At 43.5% G+C, this 20,293-nt stretch overlaps 1 protein-coding gene across 1 annotated transcript in view; it reads right to left on the bottom strand.

The window, feature by feature from the left end:
• The window catches only part of LOC139659328 (anoctamin-4-like), a 51,679-nt gene extending 35,027 nt beyond the window's left edge, over window positions 1-16,652 (bottom strand). The window contains exons 1-13 of the mRNA XM_071537559.1: window positions 16,588-16,652; window positions 16,270-16,484; window positions 15,745-15,831; window positions 14,646-14,858; window positions 9,060-9,263; window positions 7,000-7,148; window positions 5,617-5,769; window positions 3,960-4,060; window positions 3,234-3,278; window positions 2,997-3,128; window positions 1,285-1,391; window positions 696-751; window positions 373-494 (exon numbers count right to left, since the gene is read on the bottom strand). Of these exons, the coding sequence (XP_071393660.1) occupies window positions 373-494; window positions 696-751; window positions 1,285-1,391; window positions 2,997-3,128; window positions 3,234-3,278; window positions 3,960-4,060; window positions 5,617-5,769; window positions 7,000-7,148; window positions 9,060-9,263; window positions 14,646-14,858; window positions 15,745-15,831; window positions 16,270-16,484; window positions 16,588-16,652 (1,649 nt within the window). The remainder of the gene's footprint in view (window positions 1-372; window positions 495-695; window positions 752-1,284; window positions 1,392-2,996; window positions 3,129-3,233; window positions 3,279-3,959; window positions 4,061-5,616; window positions 5,770-6,999; window positions 7,149-9,059; window positions 9,264-14,645; window positions 14,859-15,744; window positions 15,832-16,269; window positions 16,485-16,587) is intronic.
• Between the last annotated feature and the right edge of the window lie 3,641 nt (window positions 16,653-20,293).

Below are 20,293 nucleotides of genomic sequence, written 5' to 3'. Positions count from 1 at the left end.
TAACCTGTTAACGGGTTAACGAAATAATTAACTTGTGATCTCGAGATAACGGCATTAAAAAAGTAATTGCAAGCACGGCTGTTCTCGGCTTCCGTATGCTAGTGACAATGTGAAAAATGTATTTTTATTAAAAAAAGAAAAAGGCTGACTGCCAACCTACTGTATGTAGGCCCAAGACTAGTGGACTTTAAGTTTTCAATAGTCCATGTAGAGATACGTGCTACCTGTATATTTAACTTCAGTTCAGCAGGTTTTGCATATTGCCACACTCCTCCTGTCTGAATCGATGTAGCCGTATCGTAACCATTAAGCCCGGTGCATCGGTTCAGATCGGTGAATCGTCAAACTCATCAAAAAGCTGTCAGGTCGTACCTGATGAGGTCCAGAGGTTGGTATTTGTACCAAACGCCCCACCAGGCCCAACACTCGTACAGCAGGTGGCGATGGTTCTCTGCTCCGTGTGTCCTGATGGAGTTTTTGCTTCGGTAGCTTCCCTGTTAAAACACACATACACACACACACACACACACACACATGCAGACACATGACACACACAGACATGCATGGAGACGTACAGACACACACACAGATGCACAAAGATAATTAATACATGAATGTGGCAGCGTTGAAGTAAAACAGGAGGGAAGTGAAGAAATTAAATCAATCAGCGTCTTTGTGAAATTCAGCCGTTTTACCTCATGCAGAGGGAAAGCTGCTTCATATGAACTGTTGCTCAGAAGACGATTCAGCCCTGGAGTCGAAAAGAAAGAATCATGAGAAGAGAAGAGGTGGGAAGAGTAGGAAATATAGCGATTATCAGTCCAATTACAGTAATTCATTGCGATAAAATAATATAAGATAGACTTTATGAAAAGGGGAACTTGAGAACTTGAGTTGTGGGAACAGAGGAGTAAAAGGAAGTTGGGGAAATGAAAAAAGGTAACAAAGGATGTAAGATATGAACATACTGTATATCAGGTAAAATGGTAACCTGATTCAACAGAGCTTCTTAATATTTTTTTCTGTTTGATCTCAGAGTCAAAGAATTTATACTCAACTGTAATACAAAAGGTTCAAAGAGATTTCTGACCGGGTTAAATCAAGGTAAAACCAAGACTTTTCAACATCTTTTTCATGCCAGCTAGAATGAAATATAAGACCAAGTTTTGTCAGAGTCTGGGATTTAACAGTGTTCACAGACCTCTGGGTAATCAAATTCAATCAAATCAAAGACTTTTTCCGTCTGAACACAAAATGTCTGCCAGACATCTAGGAGAAACTCACCCATCTTATTCTTCCCCTCTTCGTATTTGACCCGCTGGAGGATGTGGTGGACGATGCGACTCCGGGTGGCGTTGTTGAAAAATGTGTCTTTGTTGTGAATGATGAAACTGCAGTGAAACGAAAACGGTTATTAAAAATGATGTCTGCTGCGGATGCTTTAATTTCAGTGTGTGTGTGTGTGTGTGTGTGTGTGAGACTGAGAGAGAGAGAGGGGGAAAGAGAGGACAGAACAGTTCTCTAAAATTTCAAGCTGCAAAAGTACACAGAGAAAATGGAAATGGAAATGCAAATGGCCCGACAGGCAGTGTAAGATAAAGCTCAAGTCGTTTCTCAAGGATGAATATTTAAAGGATAAGTTCAGTGATTTTGTTGCTATATATAATTAGTCTCTAACATCCCTGTAGTACTTGGACCCACAGACAGTATTGGCTCCAGACTCAGCTGTCAGTTTTGTCCAAATATCTAAAAAAAAACCATTTGTGTCTCCACAGGAGAGTCGAGAGGAAACACGACTCAGTGCCTCCGTTACGCAACTTTCACTGATCAGGAAATCGCAGAACTATTTTTTCACCCCACAGACCGCTGTGGGGTGAAAGGCGGTTTCTGGTGGAGTGATCTAGTTCTGGACGGTCAGGTCAGATTGTAAACAGTAGAGTTCGGTAGAAGACGATCCACTGAGTGGAAACGCAGGGCTGTAGTACTCGAGTCCGGTCTCGATCTCGAGTCCGGTCTCGAGACAGATTTTTGATGTCGTCTTGGACTCATAGTGAATATGACTCGGTCTTGAATCGGTCTCGGATGAATTAACGTTACATAATATTATTGTTTTTATAATTATAATCTCTTCTAAGAAAATGACCAGCAGCGAATGATACAATTTTCACTGTTGATAAAGTTATGCGCCCACCGTAAGGTTTAGTGACTGCTGATTGGTGATATGCCAACTACCCAACCAATGACTTCGTTTTGATTAAAAAAACCCAAAAAACTCCCCATGTCCATATGTAACGTTACTCCTGCTCTCGCTCTGTCTTTCTCTGTCTTTTCCTTCGTCTTCGCCTTCTTAAATTACAGGTAAGAATATTTTCAGTCAGTCAGTGCTGAGAGCAGCATGTGGTTGTGGAGCAGTAAGAAAAAGAAGGTGAAATAGATGAATCCACTTCTAGTTAAGTAAAGGTGAAAGTACTGTATGTTATGAACATAAACAAGCTGCCTACAATTAATTTTGTCCTCAAAACATGCTAATTTTGTTGAAATGTCTTTAGAGACCTCCCTTCTATTTTAGGCAATAAACAAAAATATGCTATTTTAGTCAATAAATACAATGGTCGCCTTGGATAACACATTGCTATGGTATTGGTCTCGAATTGGACTCGTAGTTTTGCGGTCTTGGTCTCGACTCGGACTCGATTCAGCAATGACTCGATCTGGACTTGGACTCGACCAAGGCGGTCTCGACTACAGCCCTATGGAAACGGTGCATCTGTCGGTCGCCATATTGTCTTCACAAACGGCTTTTTTGGAGATATTCTGACAAACAGTTTGGACTCATTGTTGCAGCAAGAGGCAGCGGAGCTCGCTGCTTCAGCTGACAGCTGACTGGAGACAAGACTGTCTGTGGGTCCAACAGCTACAGGGATGAAGAGACTCATTACATATAGGAGCAAAATCAGCGAACCTATCCTTTTAAAGGTCAGTTCCCCAAAACTCACTGGTGTATCCTGGAGCGGCTGAAGGGGGCGGTGAAGCTCTCGTTCTCCTCCAGGTCGGGCAGAGTGTCGTTGTCGAACTTCATGGGCTTGCGGGGAAGCCAGCCTCGAAACTTGTTGATGCGCTTCTCCATCCTGCAAGTGAGTTTGGTTTGAAACGTGAAAGATTTTAGAGAGTTTTAGAGGAAAGACTCAGAGCGTCACAGCGGTCTGATTCTGACGGTCAAATCCACCGCTCACCTGCTCATGAACTTGTGCCGCCGGTGCATGTAGAAGATTTTCCTCCTGAAATATTTAGAAGGTGATTAATAATGAATTTAGTGTACAATGAGGTAACACTTTACAATAAGGGTACATTAATTAAGGGTTAGTTAATGCTCTTAATTAACAGTTAACTAATGTGTCTGGTAATCATTTACTAATGATGTTCATGTTAACTAAGGTATTAATTCATACATTTAATAGTCCTCTTTATAAACTATTAAATAATGTATAAATTAATACCTTAGTTAACATGAACACTATTAGTAAATTACACATTAGTTAACTGTTAATTAAGGGTTAGTTAATGCTTATTAAGCATTAACTAACCCTTGATGAATCGATACATTTTTTCGATTAATCGATTAATCTTTTCATCTATAAAATTGTGAAGTCCATAGTGATTCTTCAGATGTCTTCCTTAGTCTGACCAGCAGCCAAAAAACCCAAAGTACTTATTTTATATTGATATGAAACAAGAAAAGCAGCAGATCTTAGCATTTATGAAGCTGTAACAAGCAAATGTTTGGTATTTTTTTTATAAATGACTAAACGATTCATCGATTATCAACATTATAATCTATACATTTTCTGTCGACTGACTAATTGATTAATTGACTAATTGTTTCAGCACAAACTACTTTTATTACTACTACTATAACTACTACTACTACTACTACTACTACTAGCAGTCTTCTCTCTCACCTGAAGGGCATGCGGATGTTCATCAGCTCTGCGTAGCGACACAGAACATCCCAAGGAGCGTGGAGCTTCAGGAAGATCACATCACTGTTGGTCACAGAAGACTGTGGAGTAACACACACACACACACACACACACACACACACACACACACACACACACACACATTGCAACATGAGAACTGGTTGCTGTGAGGTTTGAATTCTCCAGACAGGCGAGTGTGTGTGCACTGCTCAGACCCAACACACACTAATACAAAAAAGGGAACAAATTAGTCATTTAATCAGTTTGGTTGTAATGTGTGAAAATTGACTTTAATATATGGCAAAATCCCATTTGGGTTTTTGCACTTCATGCTCTGTAATGGTTCAAAATCGGGCAGTAGAACATAATTCACTAGCTTGTCGTGGCACACCGCCATCTTGGACTAAGACACTTGTTGAAGCTGCACTAGGCAAGATTTGTATGTAAAAATCCAGGCTTCTTATCAGCCTAAATCACTAATAATAATGAATTAAAACAGCTTTGTAAACTGATGCCAGAAAGATATTTAGGTCCCAGTTTCACAAAAAAAAAAAAAAAACTCGGGTTTTCAGCATCGCATCAACATCTACTCAACGCCAAAATGTTTGCAGGGTTAATCTCTCCTCTTGACCTGTTTTCCCCGCCTCACAGTGTGGGAGTCGGTCTAAAGGCACGGGAAACAGGAGAAGAGACCTAAAAATAACCATGTGACTCCACGCAAGAAACACACACACACACACACACACACACACACACACACACACACACACACACACAAGTGGGCTATTCAAGGAGACAAGAGCCATTGTCTTCCCCTGCATGCTCCAGATAACGATGACCTTGCTGCTACTGCATCGGCGGAGGGTGTAAAAGCTAACGCGCACACACACACGCACACACACACACACCACACACACACCACACACACACACATATAAACATGCACAGCACAATCATTGCACTGTTTCACCCTTTCAAGTGACTCTTTCGCAAAATAAGAACCAGGAATGGAGAAAATTGCCATCAGCACATTTGTTTTGGTTTCATGAAAGAACTCAGCTGTCAGAGTCTGTGAGATCTGGGCACAAAAAGCCTCAGTGCTTTGTAAAATTCAGCAGTCTGGTCATTGAGATTACATGCATTATAGGACTGGACAATAAATTGCCATTACACAGAAATTGGTATTGATATTGCTCATGTTGCACAACGCAAATAACTGTCACTGTGCAGCTGCTGGTTTTCCAAAATAATCACAGCCAAGCTAATTCTCTGTCAGGACAGAAGCCCCAGGCCCCAGGCCCCCAGGCCCCCAGGCCCCCAGGCCCCAGGCCCCTCAGTGTTTGTGATCATCACTTTTCAAAAGATATAGCAATTTTGACTTTGCACTTTATCCAGAAAGTGAGAATTCGCTGTACTCTGCTGGTACGATCATTAGAGCAGCGAGAGCAGAAATGATTTTGCTTACACCAAGGCTGGAGGGCGGCCTCGAGGTGAGAGACATCGAGGATTCTGGGTAATAATGGTCATATACGACACTGACTGGCCTATTATTAATAGACCAATAACAGCTAAGCACTATATTCATCTAACCGCAGCCACCACAGTGAATTGAACCAGTGCTGAAAACGCTCCTCACCTCCTTCTCCATCTGTAGGCCCTCTGCGCGGATGTTCCTCTCGAACACCTCCCTCTTCTCCGACTGCGAGCTGGACTTCCTGTAAACCAGGATGTAGTCGATGCGGCACTTTCCATCGCTGAAGCAAAGGCCGCTGGACTTGCTCCTCCCCCCCTGAGACCAGAGAGACCGCAGAGGAGAAAACACCAGGAGAGAGGATGAGAGAGGGAGAGCGACAAAGGGGAAAATTCACTGGTAATTCACATCAACACTCCTTTATCCTTTGACTGATGTGTAGGCCCCATTATGATTTCATTAGGTCAGTGATTCTCCACCTTTTTCATATGAAGGACCCCTAATGTAGTACAAATTAGGCCCACGGACCCCCATTTGACCCAAATCTGAGCATATTTTTATTGTGAGATACGATTTTGTCTACATTTCTTCTACATTCTCCAATTGTATTAACTTCTTGTAAATTAAATAATGGTGAAGTTTAACAATTCTGAATTTTGCTGGGGACCCCCTGTAACCCCCTCAAGGACCCCTGGTGGTCCCCGGACCCTATGTTGAGAACCACTGCATTAGGTAACTGGTTTTTAACGCTTTCCTGCACTTTTAATTCCTAATAAACACTATTCATTTAGTTACAGAAGCTATTATACCAACAGTAACAAATCACTGAAACTTTTGGTCATGGCCACTTTTCACCTATATCATGTCACATAATTTATATTTTTTGCATATGTGTGAGATGCATGAATTATATCATCTATCGTCTTATGGTGAAGTGCCCCTTTAAGGATCACAAACCACATCTTTAACCCCATTCACAAAGAATTATTGTTATGTATGGGACCTGCATGTAAGCAATGAATTACCCCTCACCCTCTGTGTGTTTCCTGAACCGCATTCTCACAGGAAAATTACATTTGCTGAAATAACCGGTGCCCCAGATTCAAAGGTCAAGATTTTTCAATTTGTCACTTCCTGATTTAGCAAAGCAAAACTTCCACTACAGATTCCACTGCTGCCTCCATTTTTCATGACGGCAGGAAGAAAGAAATCGACCGTCAAGAGGAAGAAGAAGAAAAATTGCATGGGATTTGCATGGGATTCGTATTATCAGGGGACCTCGGTCTTCACCATATTACGGTATTTTATATATATATATTACGGAATTTGTACTTAAATTACACCGCAATTATTAGAGATCACTTCACATCCACAGGTGATATTAGTCACGTGCGAACAGAGATTTCAGAGTGGCTTTTTCATTGTTTTTAAAAATGAGAGGACGTTTTAATAATTTTACATGACCTGTGTCACTCACTGGACTATTGTTATGCCATGAAAAGGTGGCTAGAGATCGAAACCCAGAGATCCCCCCCCCTGGTCACTGACCTCTGGCAGGGAGGAGTCGGTCCTGGTGTTGTCGTCCAGGATGCTGCTGTGTGTCCCCGGGTTCAGCAGGGTGGAGTCGTCGTCTCTGGACGGGCTGCTGATGCACTCTGACCTCTCCCTCTCCAGAAGCACCTTGACGTCCTTCACAACTGGAGGGGGGGGGAAATGATCAGAAAGGATAAAAAATGTTTGGCTACCTGCAAAGAAAATGTATGATATATATGTGAATATTACCGTTTCGAATCGGATCAAATTGTATGGGTTGTTTGTTGAGTGTTTTTCCAGACTGCTGAATGAGCCATTTCAAGCCAGCAGGGGCCATCCATCTGTTTAGCCTGTGATTGTCAGTACTATTTGATTAATGAACTGGTGAAGAGGCTGTTTCAGTTAAGCAGTGGCAGCTGTCCTTTTAGACTATTAAAGGAGTAAATGCAATGTCAGGGTAGTGTAGGTCTGTGGTTCTCAACGTGGGGTCCGGGGACCACCAGGGGTCCTTGAGTGGGTTCCAGGGGGTCCCCCAGCAAACTGATGAATTATTAAACTTCAGCATTATTTCATTTATAAGAAGTTAACACAATTAGAGAATGTAGAAGAATGACTGTTTTGATCGTAGTTTCTCTGTTATCTCTCTACCTACAATACAGACAGTCATGGAATTCTGGACAAAATCATATCTGACAATAAAAATATTCTCAGATTTGGGTCCAAGAGACAAAATCTCATCAAATTGGGGTCTGTGGCTCTAATGTGGACTAAATTAGCGGTTCTTGATATGAAAAAGGTTGAGAATCACTGGTGTAGGTGATACCTGTACTCCCCCCCCCCCCCCAGCTTTCTACATAGGTGCTCCCCCAAAATAGCACAAGGGATAGTTGCATCAGATCCTGAGATGGTGTTTACACCCTGTAAATATTGCATGAGATTGTCTTTTATACATATTACATAATTTATGTGACAGATGCAGTGTTCCAGGGAACGATAAATGTATAGGAAACTCCTCATCTTTTCTTAAGTGTCCCATGGAGCGGAACAAAGTTTAAATGATCAATTATCTAATTATCAGTTTATAATAATAATAATAATAATAATAATAACTTTATTTGTATAGCACTTTTCTAAAAACAATGTTTACAAAGTGCTTTACATACAATAAAACCCAAACGCAGTGATGTGAAAACCACAATGAATGATAGAAAGATAAAAAAAAAAAATATATATATATATATATATAATAGAAAATAGGAATAAAAGGTAATATATGAGGTAAACAGGTACAACTAAAAACACACAAACAAACAGAGATACAATTAAAAACAGATTGAACTTTACATAAAAGTGTGTGCCGAAAAAGAAATATAAAAAATAGGAATAAAAGGTAATACAACAGATAAACAGACCATCATGATGCTACAAGATTAAATTACATTATCCAACAGTTATTACAAAAGAGTAATCGCATTAATTGGCGCCGTCATTAATTTCTTTCTGCTTCAACGTTTATCAATGTATATGTCCAACTGTTAATTTCTACTGCTCAATAGTCTGTTTGAAACACCTGGGACTTGACTTGGCTAGCTACAAGCATGCAAACTTAAGAATTATGTGGTCAGGAGATAAGGTGTTATTTTGGGTCATCATTGCATTAAACACAGGTAATTTAAAGAGTCAAATGTAGGTGGAAAGTGATGCCACACAGGTTGGCCACCTGCAAAAGTGTTTAGTAGATTTTTCTTTTCATTCACCTAAGCAACATTTGCTGAGCAGGTACAATATGCTCTTTTTCAACGTTGCCCAGTTACACTCTCATTCCTGGAAGCCGCCCAGTACAACCACAGTCTTTTATTCTTGCCCACTAAGCAGTTCCAGTGAGGCTGTTGGGGGGTTTGCTGCCTTGCTCAAGGGATTTCTCTGGTTGCTGAAGGAGGGGAAAGCCTCACTTATCCACGTCACCCACCCAGAGTTTCCCAGCCAACCCAGGGATTCAAACCACCTCTCTGACCTTTCTGCTGCATTAGAAAAGACTTGAGGCAAGCGGGTCTAATAAGTGAACGGGATCTCACCGAGGGGAGGAGCGTCGTCCCGAGTGCTGGTGGAGTCCGGGGCTTCGGCCGAGGATTCCTCCATGATGTCTGCCGTCCCGCGGGAGGGGAAGGAAAGAGGTCGGTCCGCCGCCTGGTAGCCGGAGGCCGAGGGCTGCAGCGGGACTCTGCGTCGGTGGGGGATCCGCCACTGGGGCTCAGACCCATGTAGAGATAAACTCACACCTGGAGGACACAGAGAGAGAGACCTTCATTTAGCTTGTCTCAGTCTATTTTTTGATCTTTGAAAGCAGAAACAGACAGAAAAGTTTTAGGGGAGAGGGATGACATGCGACGAAGGTCCCAGCTGGATTTGAACCCAGGACATTATGGTTACATGTTATGTGTCTTAGCCAACTGGGCCCAATTTTGAGATCACTTTATTGCATTGTCCTCATAGTATAACACAATAAAGTAAAAGTTGTGTCTCTTCCTCCATGATAAAACCCCAGAATCAGTGATTCTGTGATCTGTTGCTCAGGTAGAGGAGATTAGAGAATTGTGTTTTTTTCTCTCTCCATTCACTGCCATTGTCTGGAGGAACAGTCTGAAAATCACTTCTAGCACATTAAGGAACGCCGACAAAGCAGATTCTGACAATATATAAAAAAAACTAGTCATGCTGCTGAACTGTGTTTAAGTGAATCTCTTTCTTTACGTTTATTAAACCTTTAAAGGGGCTATCGACCTTTATTGGCGACTGGTAGGAATTGCAACAGCATCGATAAAACGTATCTCCTCCTACACAGTCTTCTGCAAAGACATCATTGAGTTATTGGTATTGATCAACAACCCTATCAACTCCCTGCAGATATATTATGGTCATTTTGTAATATGGGGCAGTAAAAACCTTACTTATTGCCGCCATAAACATACTTACGCACACCAGAGCCCTGATTTACTAAAGACTTTAATGAATGCAAAAACTTTTATCATGTATAAAAACTTAACTCCTGATTGGTCAAGAGTACTGTCTTGCACCAATCACAAGTCTTAGTGCTGACTTTGAACATTGCAAAGGTTTTTGTACCCACTAAAGGTTTTAGTAAATCTGGGTCCAGGACTCTTAGAGGAGGCAGAAAGACAAAAACAACAGGGAGAGTAGAAAGAGTGAGACAGAAAGAGACTGTGAGAGAATCAGAGAAGGATAAAGAGGAGAGAGTAAGAGAATCAGAGAAAGAGCCAGAGTCACACAGACTTTTCACTCCTTCCTAACGGTTAACCGTGAAAGACCTTCAGAAGACAGCCGCCCCTCTCTGCGGGAACACGTAAGCTAATTGAGTCTATTTGTCAACCAAACTTGGTCCGCTGGGAGGAGAAATAACCCGAGGCTTAGCAAAACAGCTTAAATCAACGATATCTAAATAGGTCTGTACCTCTTTGAGGTTTTGGGGTTTGTCTTTGAGGTCTGCATGCTGAATTTCCGTTTGTGACAGCCGAGGCGACTCAGCTGAATTTTTCTGCTGAGCCGTAGCAGCGGGGGCAGAGATAGAGGTAGCGGGGAGCGTCTCGGCCTTTAATCAGCCAGCGGTGCGGCGGTGCGGCGGAGCCTGTACGGCCGCAGCTAATAGAACAACAATAAATTCCATACTCGAGTAAAATCGATGCTCGGCTTCCTCTTACTTTTGTCCCCCGGGGCTGTAATAAACATTTCACTACGAGGTGTTGAACAAGCCGAGCACGAGCCGCAGCGGTCAAACAGGTCGGATTGGAAAAACTTCACATGAATCCAAATTTAAAGTCACGGTGAAATGAAAAATCACTTTCTCACCTTCTTAGCTAATTTCACCTATCATAAAACACACCTGATTAACAATAAATGCCCCAAAAAAAGTACGAAATTGCAATTTTCTTGGATTTTTATATCAAAATTCTGCACCAGGAGGCTTAAATAAAAACAATAAAACTCTCTCCCTGACTGATCTCCCATTGGTTCACACTTTTGAATGATCCCTCCCTGCGTTACGCCCCGCCCCAACATCCTGTTTCGACAGGAAATACATCACAATAAGGAAGTAAGATGCTCTAAAAAAAAATGCCGTTTCACTGGGACTTTAAACGGAGATGAAGTCGGCGTCACAGCGTCCAGAACAGAATTTAAACTCCCCCTCCGTTCTAAACATGCAACATGCAAAACACAAACTTTTTTGTACAAAAGTTCCAAAAGCAACCTTCATAGTTCGATGTGTGTAAATGAAACAGACTCTAGTGATTTTGAGATTATACATTTACTCTGATGTGTTGTTTTGCAGCACCTGTGTCAGTGATTCTCAACCTTTGGACCCCCAATTTAGTCCACATTAGAGCCACAGACCCCCATTTGATGAGATTTTGTCTCTTGGACCCAAATCTGAGAATATTTTTATTGTTAGATATGATTTTGTCCAGAATCCCATGATTGTCTGTATTGTAGGTAGAGAGATAACAGAGAAACTGTGATCAAAACAGTCATTCTTCTACATTCTCTAATTGTGTTAACTTCTTGTAGATTAAATAATGCTGAAGTTTAACAATTCATCAATTTGCTGTGGACCCCCTGGAACCCCCTCAAGGACCCCTGGTGGTCCCCGGACCCCATGCTGAGAACCACTGACCTATGTACCACCTTAGGGGATCCGCATCAGCTTGGCTAATGCTATCGAGGTGATGTTTGCTGAGTCCAAATGTCCGGACTTCAGCGGACTTCAGCGGACCTCGGCTGATTTGCAGACCTGCGGACTTCACGGCACACTCCAGTAAAGTCCACCGGGGTTTAGCGCTGCTGTCCATTGTCAAAATTCGCTTTGATGCAGATTTTTAGGAGGCGCTCCATGCAGACTTCCAGTGAGTCCGCTACCTTGCACTTCTTCTCTGGCAATATTTCCTTTGGATGTTGTTGCCTTGGCTGTTGGAGCAGAGTGTCAGCAGCCTACTGTCTATTTCCACCAGGTATTTCTCCTCCTGCTGGCCGGCTCTTCTGGTCTGAACAGCTCCAGCTGCAACTCGCGTGAGACATTGTGATACTGTATGACGCTTTCCGCACCCCGTCTGAACCGGGCATTGTATTTTAACCCTCATCCTACTGACTGGGGTACCCTCAGACCCCAGAGGAATACTTTTTGTCATATCTCACAGGTGCTTTATTCTATCATTCCAATTTCTCATGACTTTGTCAATCAATGTGTTCCTAATAACTTCATATCATTGTTTTCTGTTTCTGTTTTAATTAGTGCTTTTTAAAAATACCAATGTGTTGGGGCCCTGGAGGACCCCAGTCAAAAGCACCCAATTCCGCCTATGCAGTTTTAATAGATGGAACTATTTACTGAGTTCATGTTTGCCATGGGTCCTAATTTAAAGTATCACACACTATCAGGGGGGGTAGGGGCACTCTGTCAGTCATTTTGAAGGAGACAGACACAGATGCAGCAGACACAGATCCTCATGTGCTCTGTGACCCTGAATACTGCTCTTCCTAAGGTAAGATGATGTTCAGAGTCAGAAATATAATACATCATTTAATTAACTGTAACTTTCCTAAAATAATAATAATCTGTTTTTTTTTCAGATGACGTTAATTACATAACTAATAATGTTTTGAGAAGAAATAAGTTTACATTTTGCTATGATGGTTGTTTCTTACAGTAGTTTATTCTTGGGGTCCCCAGGGACCCCAGTCGGTAGTCCTTGTATGTTAAATATGTTGGTAGGATGAGGGTTAAAGTGGCACCAAAATGAGGCATCGTAATCTGCGTTGTGATCTGGTGCGGTAGGTACCGTTCATATGGGAACTGGTGCCATAGTGGTACCAGGTTTTGGTACCCAACCCTAGTCAGAATAGGTAAAACTACCGTAGTCTGCACATTTGCATTCAGCAGTTGACTTCTCCTGCCTGTATTCAAGACACTCACCGACCAATTTCCTCCCACAGCTCTCCGACACCGGTCTCATTAACGACAGACAGAGAGAGAGAATTGCTTACTATAAATATTGGCTCTCAGAGGAGGGAGACACACTACACATCTCACTGTGTCTGTGCTCAGACAGTGGCATCTGTTCAAACAATGTCTTTATCAAACTTTAACGGCCCTTATGGTAACACAAGCCGCTGCTGAGGTCACATGGTGGTGAAGCTTTGGCACCGGACGGATACGCTCTTTCCACTACAGCAGTGTGCCGGACTGTACCCATGCTGTCACGGTACAGTGGGATTCTCCATCGTTTTTTTTGTTCATGGTTCAGCACGGTTTGGGTGCAGCAGAAGTGAATTGAGTTGAGTTATGTATCTGATACCAGCTGCTTTCAGAAGCTGCTGGCTGTTTTTTAAATCCTCAGCTGGTGGAAACAAACGGAGCGAAAGTGGAAAGTCAGGGAAAGTTGAGAAAGAGCATAAACAACAGGAAACACTGACAAAACACTGCAACAAAAGGAAAACAGAAGAAATACAAGTGCTAAATCACATTGTGAGCTGACAAGAAAGTGCAGAACGATATTAATTCCAGAATGCAGATAAAACAAAGTGTTGTTGAAAATAAGTCGAGACAGAGGCTAAGTCAGAATATCAGTGGTTGAAAGTAACTAAGTACATTTACTCAAATACTGTACTTAAGTAAAATTTTGAGGTACTTGTACTTTACTTGAGTATTTCCATTTTATGCTACTCTGTACTATTTTAGAGGGAAATATTGTATTTTTTACTCCATTACATTTATTTCACAGCTATAGTTACTAGTTACTTTTCAGATCAATATTTTATATTTAAAACATTTGATCATCTTTATAAAATAACTATAAAATAGCATTGTTATAGATTAGACTACCCAAAAGTATAGCTAAATTGTTAAGATTAGCTTCACGTTGACAACTTTAAAATGCTGCTACACGCACACGCACACGCACACGCACAAACACACACAAACACACACACACAGACAGACACATTCACACGCACATCTATTATTAACTAATCCTGATGCCTCACAGTTCTCAGAGAGGACATCCTCAACCTCCAGCTTGACTCTTTTGACACTTAGACACACACAAACACGCACAAACACACACAAACACACACTCACACACATACACACGCACACACACACACACACGCACACACACACACACACACACACACACACACACGCACCTTTCTCCCTCTCACAATCTAGTCTTGGTCAATCAGGTCATGGTGTTCACAGATTCACACACAGTGTTTTGCATCATGATATATTACCTTTTCACTACACGTTCTGTTAGATCTCTGTTTAATTAGCTAGCTTACTCATCTCTGTTGTGAAAAAGAGACTTTATTGTTTGTGTCCATTACAGGCCACCATAGCTCAAGGGGATGGGAAGGGTGAGAGCGGTGGGGGTTGTTTGCTGTTCCAGACACTTGTGTAGAATCAGGCAATAACATAATAATAATAGCAAAACCAGCCTCTATTAAACAAAACACAATTATAACTAAATATAGAATACAGAAGCAAGCTAGAAACTGACTAAAACTAAACAAAAATTTAAGTTAAAACTGAAAATGATAAAATGTTAGTTATTATATAGGTGAAAAAAAGCCTAATTTAAAAGACTGTGTACATACAGACATAGCATCGGGCGGCTGGTCCAGGCGCAGGGTGGAGGACAGCATGGAGGGGCTGATGGGAAAGCTGGGGCTGCTGGGATTGCGGCTCTTGCGCCGAGAGCGCCTGGTGGAATCCCGTCGGCTCTCTCTTCCTGGACCCTCCGGCTCCTCCTCGATCACCAGGATCTTGTCGTCGCTAAGGTAACGCAGCAGGGAGTTGTCCGAGTCTGCGGGAGTGAGGGATGGAGCGGTTAGAGGATGGACAGACTCCACAGAGAGGGATGGAAAAGCCCTTGACTGGGGGAGGAAAACCAAAGCATCCTGGAGGAGAGAGAAAACCCCAGACTAGAAACAGACGATGGTGAATAGACAGTTAAAGATAACAACCTGACAACAAAGGATAGAGCCTTGAAACAGAGTATAGGAGTGCCTCGGAGCTGTAATATCTGATATGGATCCACAGCCAAGACATCCAGTACCTCAGATAATCCGTTTGCAATGATTATGTTGATTTGGACGGCGCCATTGATAAATCTTGTCAGTCACAGAAAATATGAGGTTTAATCTACTTTGGCTCAGCATAGTAGCAGCTTCTCACCTCATTTGTTTATTATCCATATACTTAAATATGATACAATACAAATTTGTGAAAGTATGTTAGAGGTTGACAGGGACAAAGCGTGAGAGTGAGAGAGAGGAAGAGACAGAGAGAGAGAGAGAGAGAGAGAGAGAGAGAGAGAGAGAGAAAGGGAGGCCCCCAACAGTAGTATTGTGCTTTAATGTTATTCATAGACTTTCTGACGGTAGAGTGGAGGATCCTTGGTTGAATACAGATCGAGTCTCGCCGCAAAACGGTGGAGCTGGTAGAATCGGTCACATTCAAATACCTTCATTTCCTGAGCAGCTGTATAAATGCAATTTCCATGCATTTATGTTTCTGTATCGCTTTGTCAGATACATACCTGGCAGATATGTATCCATACACAACCACACCACCATGGACCAGAAGATGAGCTGAAATGTTTTGAGCTGAGTATGAAGCAAAGCACGGCACCAATCCGACCCGTTTGTGTGTTTGGGTGTGTGTATATGTGTGTGTGTGTGTGTGTGTACCTCGGCTCCCTCTCTTGCCCATGCTGGGTTCCTTGGCCTCGGCCATCCAATTATATTCCGGAGGCATGGAAACGGGTCTGAGGTCACCTGGAACAACCAATCAGCAATCAGAGAGTCGGCTAGGGGGGAGGGGTCGCGGGGAAGACGGTGACCGAGAGACAACGTGGTTGAGGGCTGGAGGAGTGGAGGGGTGAGAAGAGAGAAAGTGGGGTGGGGGGGGGCGGGGGGCAGGCAGGGAGCTGGAGACAGTCTGGGTACTGTAGACGTGAATGGACCGACCCTTTTGGCATGTGACCAGTGTTTTCGGGGAGGTGTGTATACGTGAGGTAGAGACACACACAAGTACAGCCGTGTAGCGTGCGACGAACGACGAAAACAGAAGGAGAAAAGATGAAAATTGGAGGTGAGAGAAGTGGCATGAGGATGCATGGTGGTCCACACAACACACAACAAGCACAGGGCCAGAGCCACTCAAACAGCATGTTGTCTACTCTCTCTCTCTCTCTCTCTCTCACTCTGTCTTACCATGGGTGGGGGTCTTGTCCCGTCGGCGGACCCCCGTATTACGGCCCCCCCTGTCATAGTCGGGCCCCGGGGGTCCGTCTCCCTCCAGCAGAGAGAAGTACTGACCGCTGTCCTGGTCCAGGTAGTAGCTGACCGCCTCAGAGCCTTTGGAGCCGGACTGGGAGCTCACGCTGTAGCGGCTGATGTCGTCACATGACATCAGACCCAGCTCCTCCCTGAGGGGGGGGGACAGAGATCGGAGCTGTCATCATCACTGTCATCAGCGTCATCAAACATCTGCGTTGTGTGTGTGTGTGTATGTGTGTGTGAATGTCTGACCTGGTACTGTAGAGTCCAGAGACAGGGGAGAGAATAAAGACGTCCTGCATGCTGGGGGCGTCCATTTTGGACATGCCCAAGGTTCCACCGGGTGTGGGAGAGGTACTGGTGGGACTGGTGGGGATCGGCTGGAGGGAGAGAGAGAGAGAGAGAGAGAGAGAGAGAGAGAGAGAGAGACAGAGAGAGAGACAGAGGGAGAGAGATTCTGTTTCAGCACTGTTATATTGAGTTATAATTGGAGGAAGGTGAGGGGATCGTTTTGAAGTACAACCTAAAGAAACGGATCGTTAGATCTTTTCCTGCACCCACCCTCATAGAAAAGCAAACAAGCACGCAGCTTATGGGGTTACTTGGGAAGGGAACCTTTTATTTGTGATATCCGCCTTGTACCGTAGTTGGTTTAGTGTTGAAACACAAACAGAGAGTATTTCCAGAGAGCCACTATGTTGTGTGCGTGGTGTTGTTTTTTTGTTTTTTTTATATCTGTCTGACTGTGCAGCCTCTCCCACGTTCTATCGCTTCACTATTCTGTCATTTTGTCTCAAGCCTCTTCACTCACACAGGGCTCTCCATGTCTGTTCCCATGACAACCCCTCCTCTCCTCTCTCTTCCTCTCTCCCCTCACCCTGTGCTACAAGAGAGAGGTTGGAGAGGACAGAGGAAAGCTACCGCGGCCTCCTGCCTTGGCTCGGCTCGGCTCGGCTCGACGTGACACATAGATTCATTTGTCATCCTGTCCTCTGTCAGGTCCTCTCAGGGACCTCGCTCTCAATGTCGTGGGAATTCATTCCAAATTTCCGATGAATTATATTTCTTCTTAGCTTGAATAGCTGGGGTGACAAATACTGTGATTCCTCCCGGGGAAGAGGTTTCCAGATTTTGAAGAATGGAGGGTTTTACGTCTGAGGAATACGCTCGGTTTTAGACGGGAGATGTGAGTGCGGACAGAATGGATAAACAGATACAGAACCCAAGCGGTGGTGAGGCGGGCAGTGTGCTCATTATGAAACCCCTGTGTTTCATCATTTCATCAGCGATGCATTAGGCTAATTCATTCCATCTTCCAAACTTTCCATCCTCCTCCCATCTCCTCACCCTCCCCCCCTGTCCCCCAATTCCCCTCTCTCTCCTCATCTCTTTCTTTTTTCTCTCTCTCTCTCGCTCTCTCTCTCTCTCGTTCACTCTCTTCCTCTCATGAAGGCAGCTTACAGTAAGACGGCTTCACAATAAATAATGGAGACGGAGTGGAGAGAGAGGGACATGAGAGAGAGAGAGGAAAGCAAAAGAAATAGGACGCGAGATAAAGACACAGACGAAGAGAGAGAGAGAGACACAGAGAGAGAGAGAGAGAGAGAGAGAGAGAGAGAGAGAGAGCAGGAGGGGGAGAGAGAGGCGGGGGAGCTGTGCAGTGTGGTGACTGGAGCTGAGAGTGAAAACAGTAATTTAGTGATTACAGCCCACTGCTGCCTGCATGAACAGAGAGGGGAGGGGAGGTGGGGGGCAGTGGAGGGTGAGGGTTTGGGGGGAAGGAAGGGAGGTAGAAGTAGGGAGAGAGAGAGAGAGAGAGAGAGAGAGAGAGATGGGACGTACACAGCAGGCTGAATTCCACTGTTAAAAAAAAGCACTTAAACCATTTGACCCCTGCTGCTTCCACTCAAAACTACCCAAATATATCCTGCTCACATAGCCCCCCTCTGACCACTATCCCCCATACACCCCCCAAACACTCTTACATTCACATATGCAAACTCACTAACAAACACACACACACACACACCCACACCCACACACACACACACACACACACACACACACACTCAGTTTCTGTAATCTATTTAGTTGTAACACATTGTGACTACTGTTGCTCACTGAGGAATGTAAAGCATCTTTTTTAACCTAATATGTTAAACCTGATAACATCCCAGCTATGTAAGGCACTTAAAATGTACAGAAACAGTTGCCAAACACAAACTGTAACACATTCATCTTTTCAAACCATGAATTCTGTCAAGCTGCAATAGCCGTTACTGTACTGTGCATACACAAATAAACCACAATAACATACTGTAACTAAGATGTCAGTACAGCCATAACCCCTCGCCCATTGAGTGGGCTTATAAATAATATATAGCCTGCCAATACATGCTGCCTAACATAGTAGGCATTTGGAAGGAGTAATTATTTATGTGTCTAAACATAACAACATAAACAACAGGACATGGAAGGGGGGTGGGGTTAAGGGACAATGTGTGGCACACGTGGGACCGGCGAAGTGACCTGTGATGTGGACTGGACACTGATGTGGACTTTAGTCACACATGAAATCGCTCCCTGCAGTACATGTACATGTTGCAGCAGCACAGCAGGCACGCATGCATAGGCATCAGCACAGTAATCCTCATCTTCTTTGTCCAAATCATTGCCAGCATCATTATAATTACAATAGATCATCAAATTGCTCTTCTTCCAACCTGCTGTGGACAGCACGCAAATACACACACACATACACACACACACACATACAGAGACAGAGAGAGAGAGAGAGAGAGAGAGAGAGATGTGCCATTATTCAGTAGAATAGAAGAGGTTGCCATGAAAGGATTTGGGTCTGAAATCACATGATAATTTGCAGAGATAAATTGTTTCCTTTGTGGATTCAGTTATAATCCAGCTGAACGCCTGCCACATTTGGGCTAAACTTCACAGCCGTACAATTCATCCCCCAAAACCAGGCTTAGAGGTATGAGTGTGCATGTGTTTGCATGTGTTTGTTTGTGTGTGCATCTGTGTGTGTCTATGAATGTATCCAAAACCAAGCTTGCAGAGTGACCTAGTTCCTTTTGCCTCTCAAAGGAGCAGCGGGACTGATAACAGAAAAATCTCTCTAGTACCCTATATAGTCACCCTGCACACACACACACACACACACACATGTACACACACACTTGCTTTTACACATGTAGATGGACAAGTATGCATACAGGCACCCATAGAAATGCCTGTACACCCGCCTGCATCAAGACACAGACATACACACACATACACACACACCCTGTTTAGCAGGATATTTTGGATTCAGTGAATTATCTCCAGTATTTGCTGAGTAGAGGCTCTCGTTTCAGAGCCAGTAGAGCTGCCTGTAGTTGCTTATGAATAATTAAGAGCTCCGGTCTTTCTGAGAGAGAACAACTCTAAAACACTCCTTTCTTCTCCTCTCCCACAGATATTTCTGCGCTCTGATCTGGGCGCTCACGGCGTGTTTGTGTCTTAGCAGCCCATCAGGGTAGAACACTCAGAGCTCACAATAGCCTTCCCACAATCCTCTGCTGTTGCACACAGCAAATATAACAATAATCTCATGACACAGACTTAGAGCAATGATCTAACAAGGCAACAACCTGGAAAAGAGAACAGTCCTCCAGCTTGTCACAGACAGAGACAGTGATGAAGTTAACAGTATATGGTGGAAGCACCGGGATGCAGTCAAAATGGTTGTTGCATGGTTTTAATGCTGCCCAGGTCACTATAGAAACCATATCCACAAAACACTCTGCGTAGCTACTGAATCTCACAGTCAATCTCTCACACATGTGCACACACAAACATACGCACACATAGTGTACTCACAGACAAACACGCAGTCACAGAATTGTTGCCTCCAAAGAACAGAGGACAAATATGCAGAGAGACAGTGAGGAGGAGGATG

Source organism: Centroberyx affinis, unplaced genomic scaffold (genome assembly GCF_046629955.1).
Source record: "Centroberyx affinis isolate AG114_WGS23_722 - 3 ecotype Tasmania unplaced genomic scaffold, CSIRO-AGI_Caff_v1 ptg003066l_1, whole genome shotgun sequence".
NCBI lineage: Eukaryota > Metazoa > Chordata > Actinopteri > Beryciformes > Berycidae > Centroberyx > Centroberyx affinis.
The sequence above is the reverse complement of the archived record's forward strand: the minus strand, read 5'-3'. Positions and strand labels throughout refer to the sequence as shown.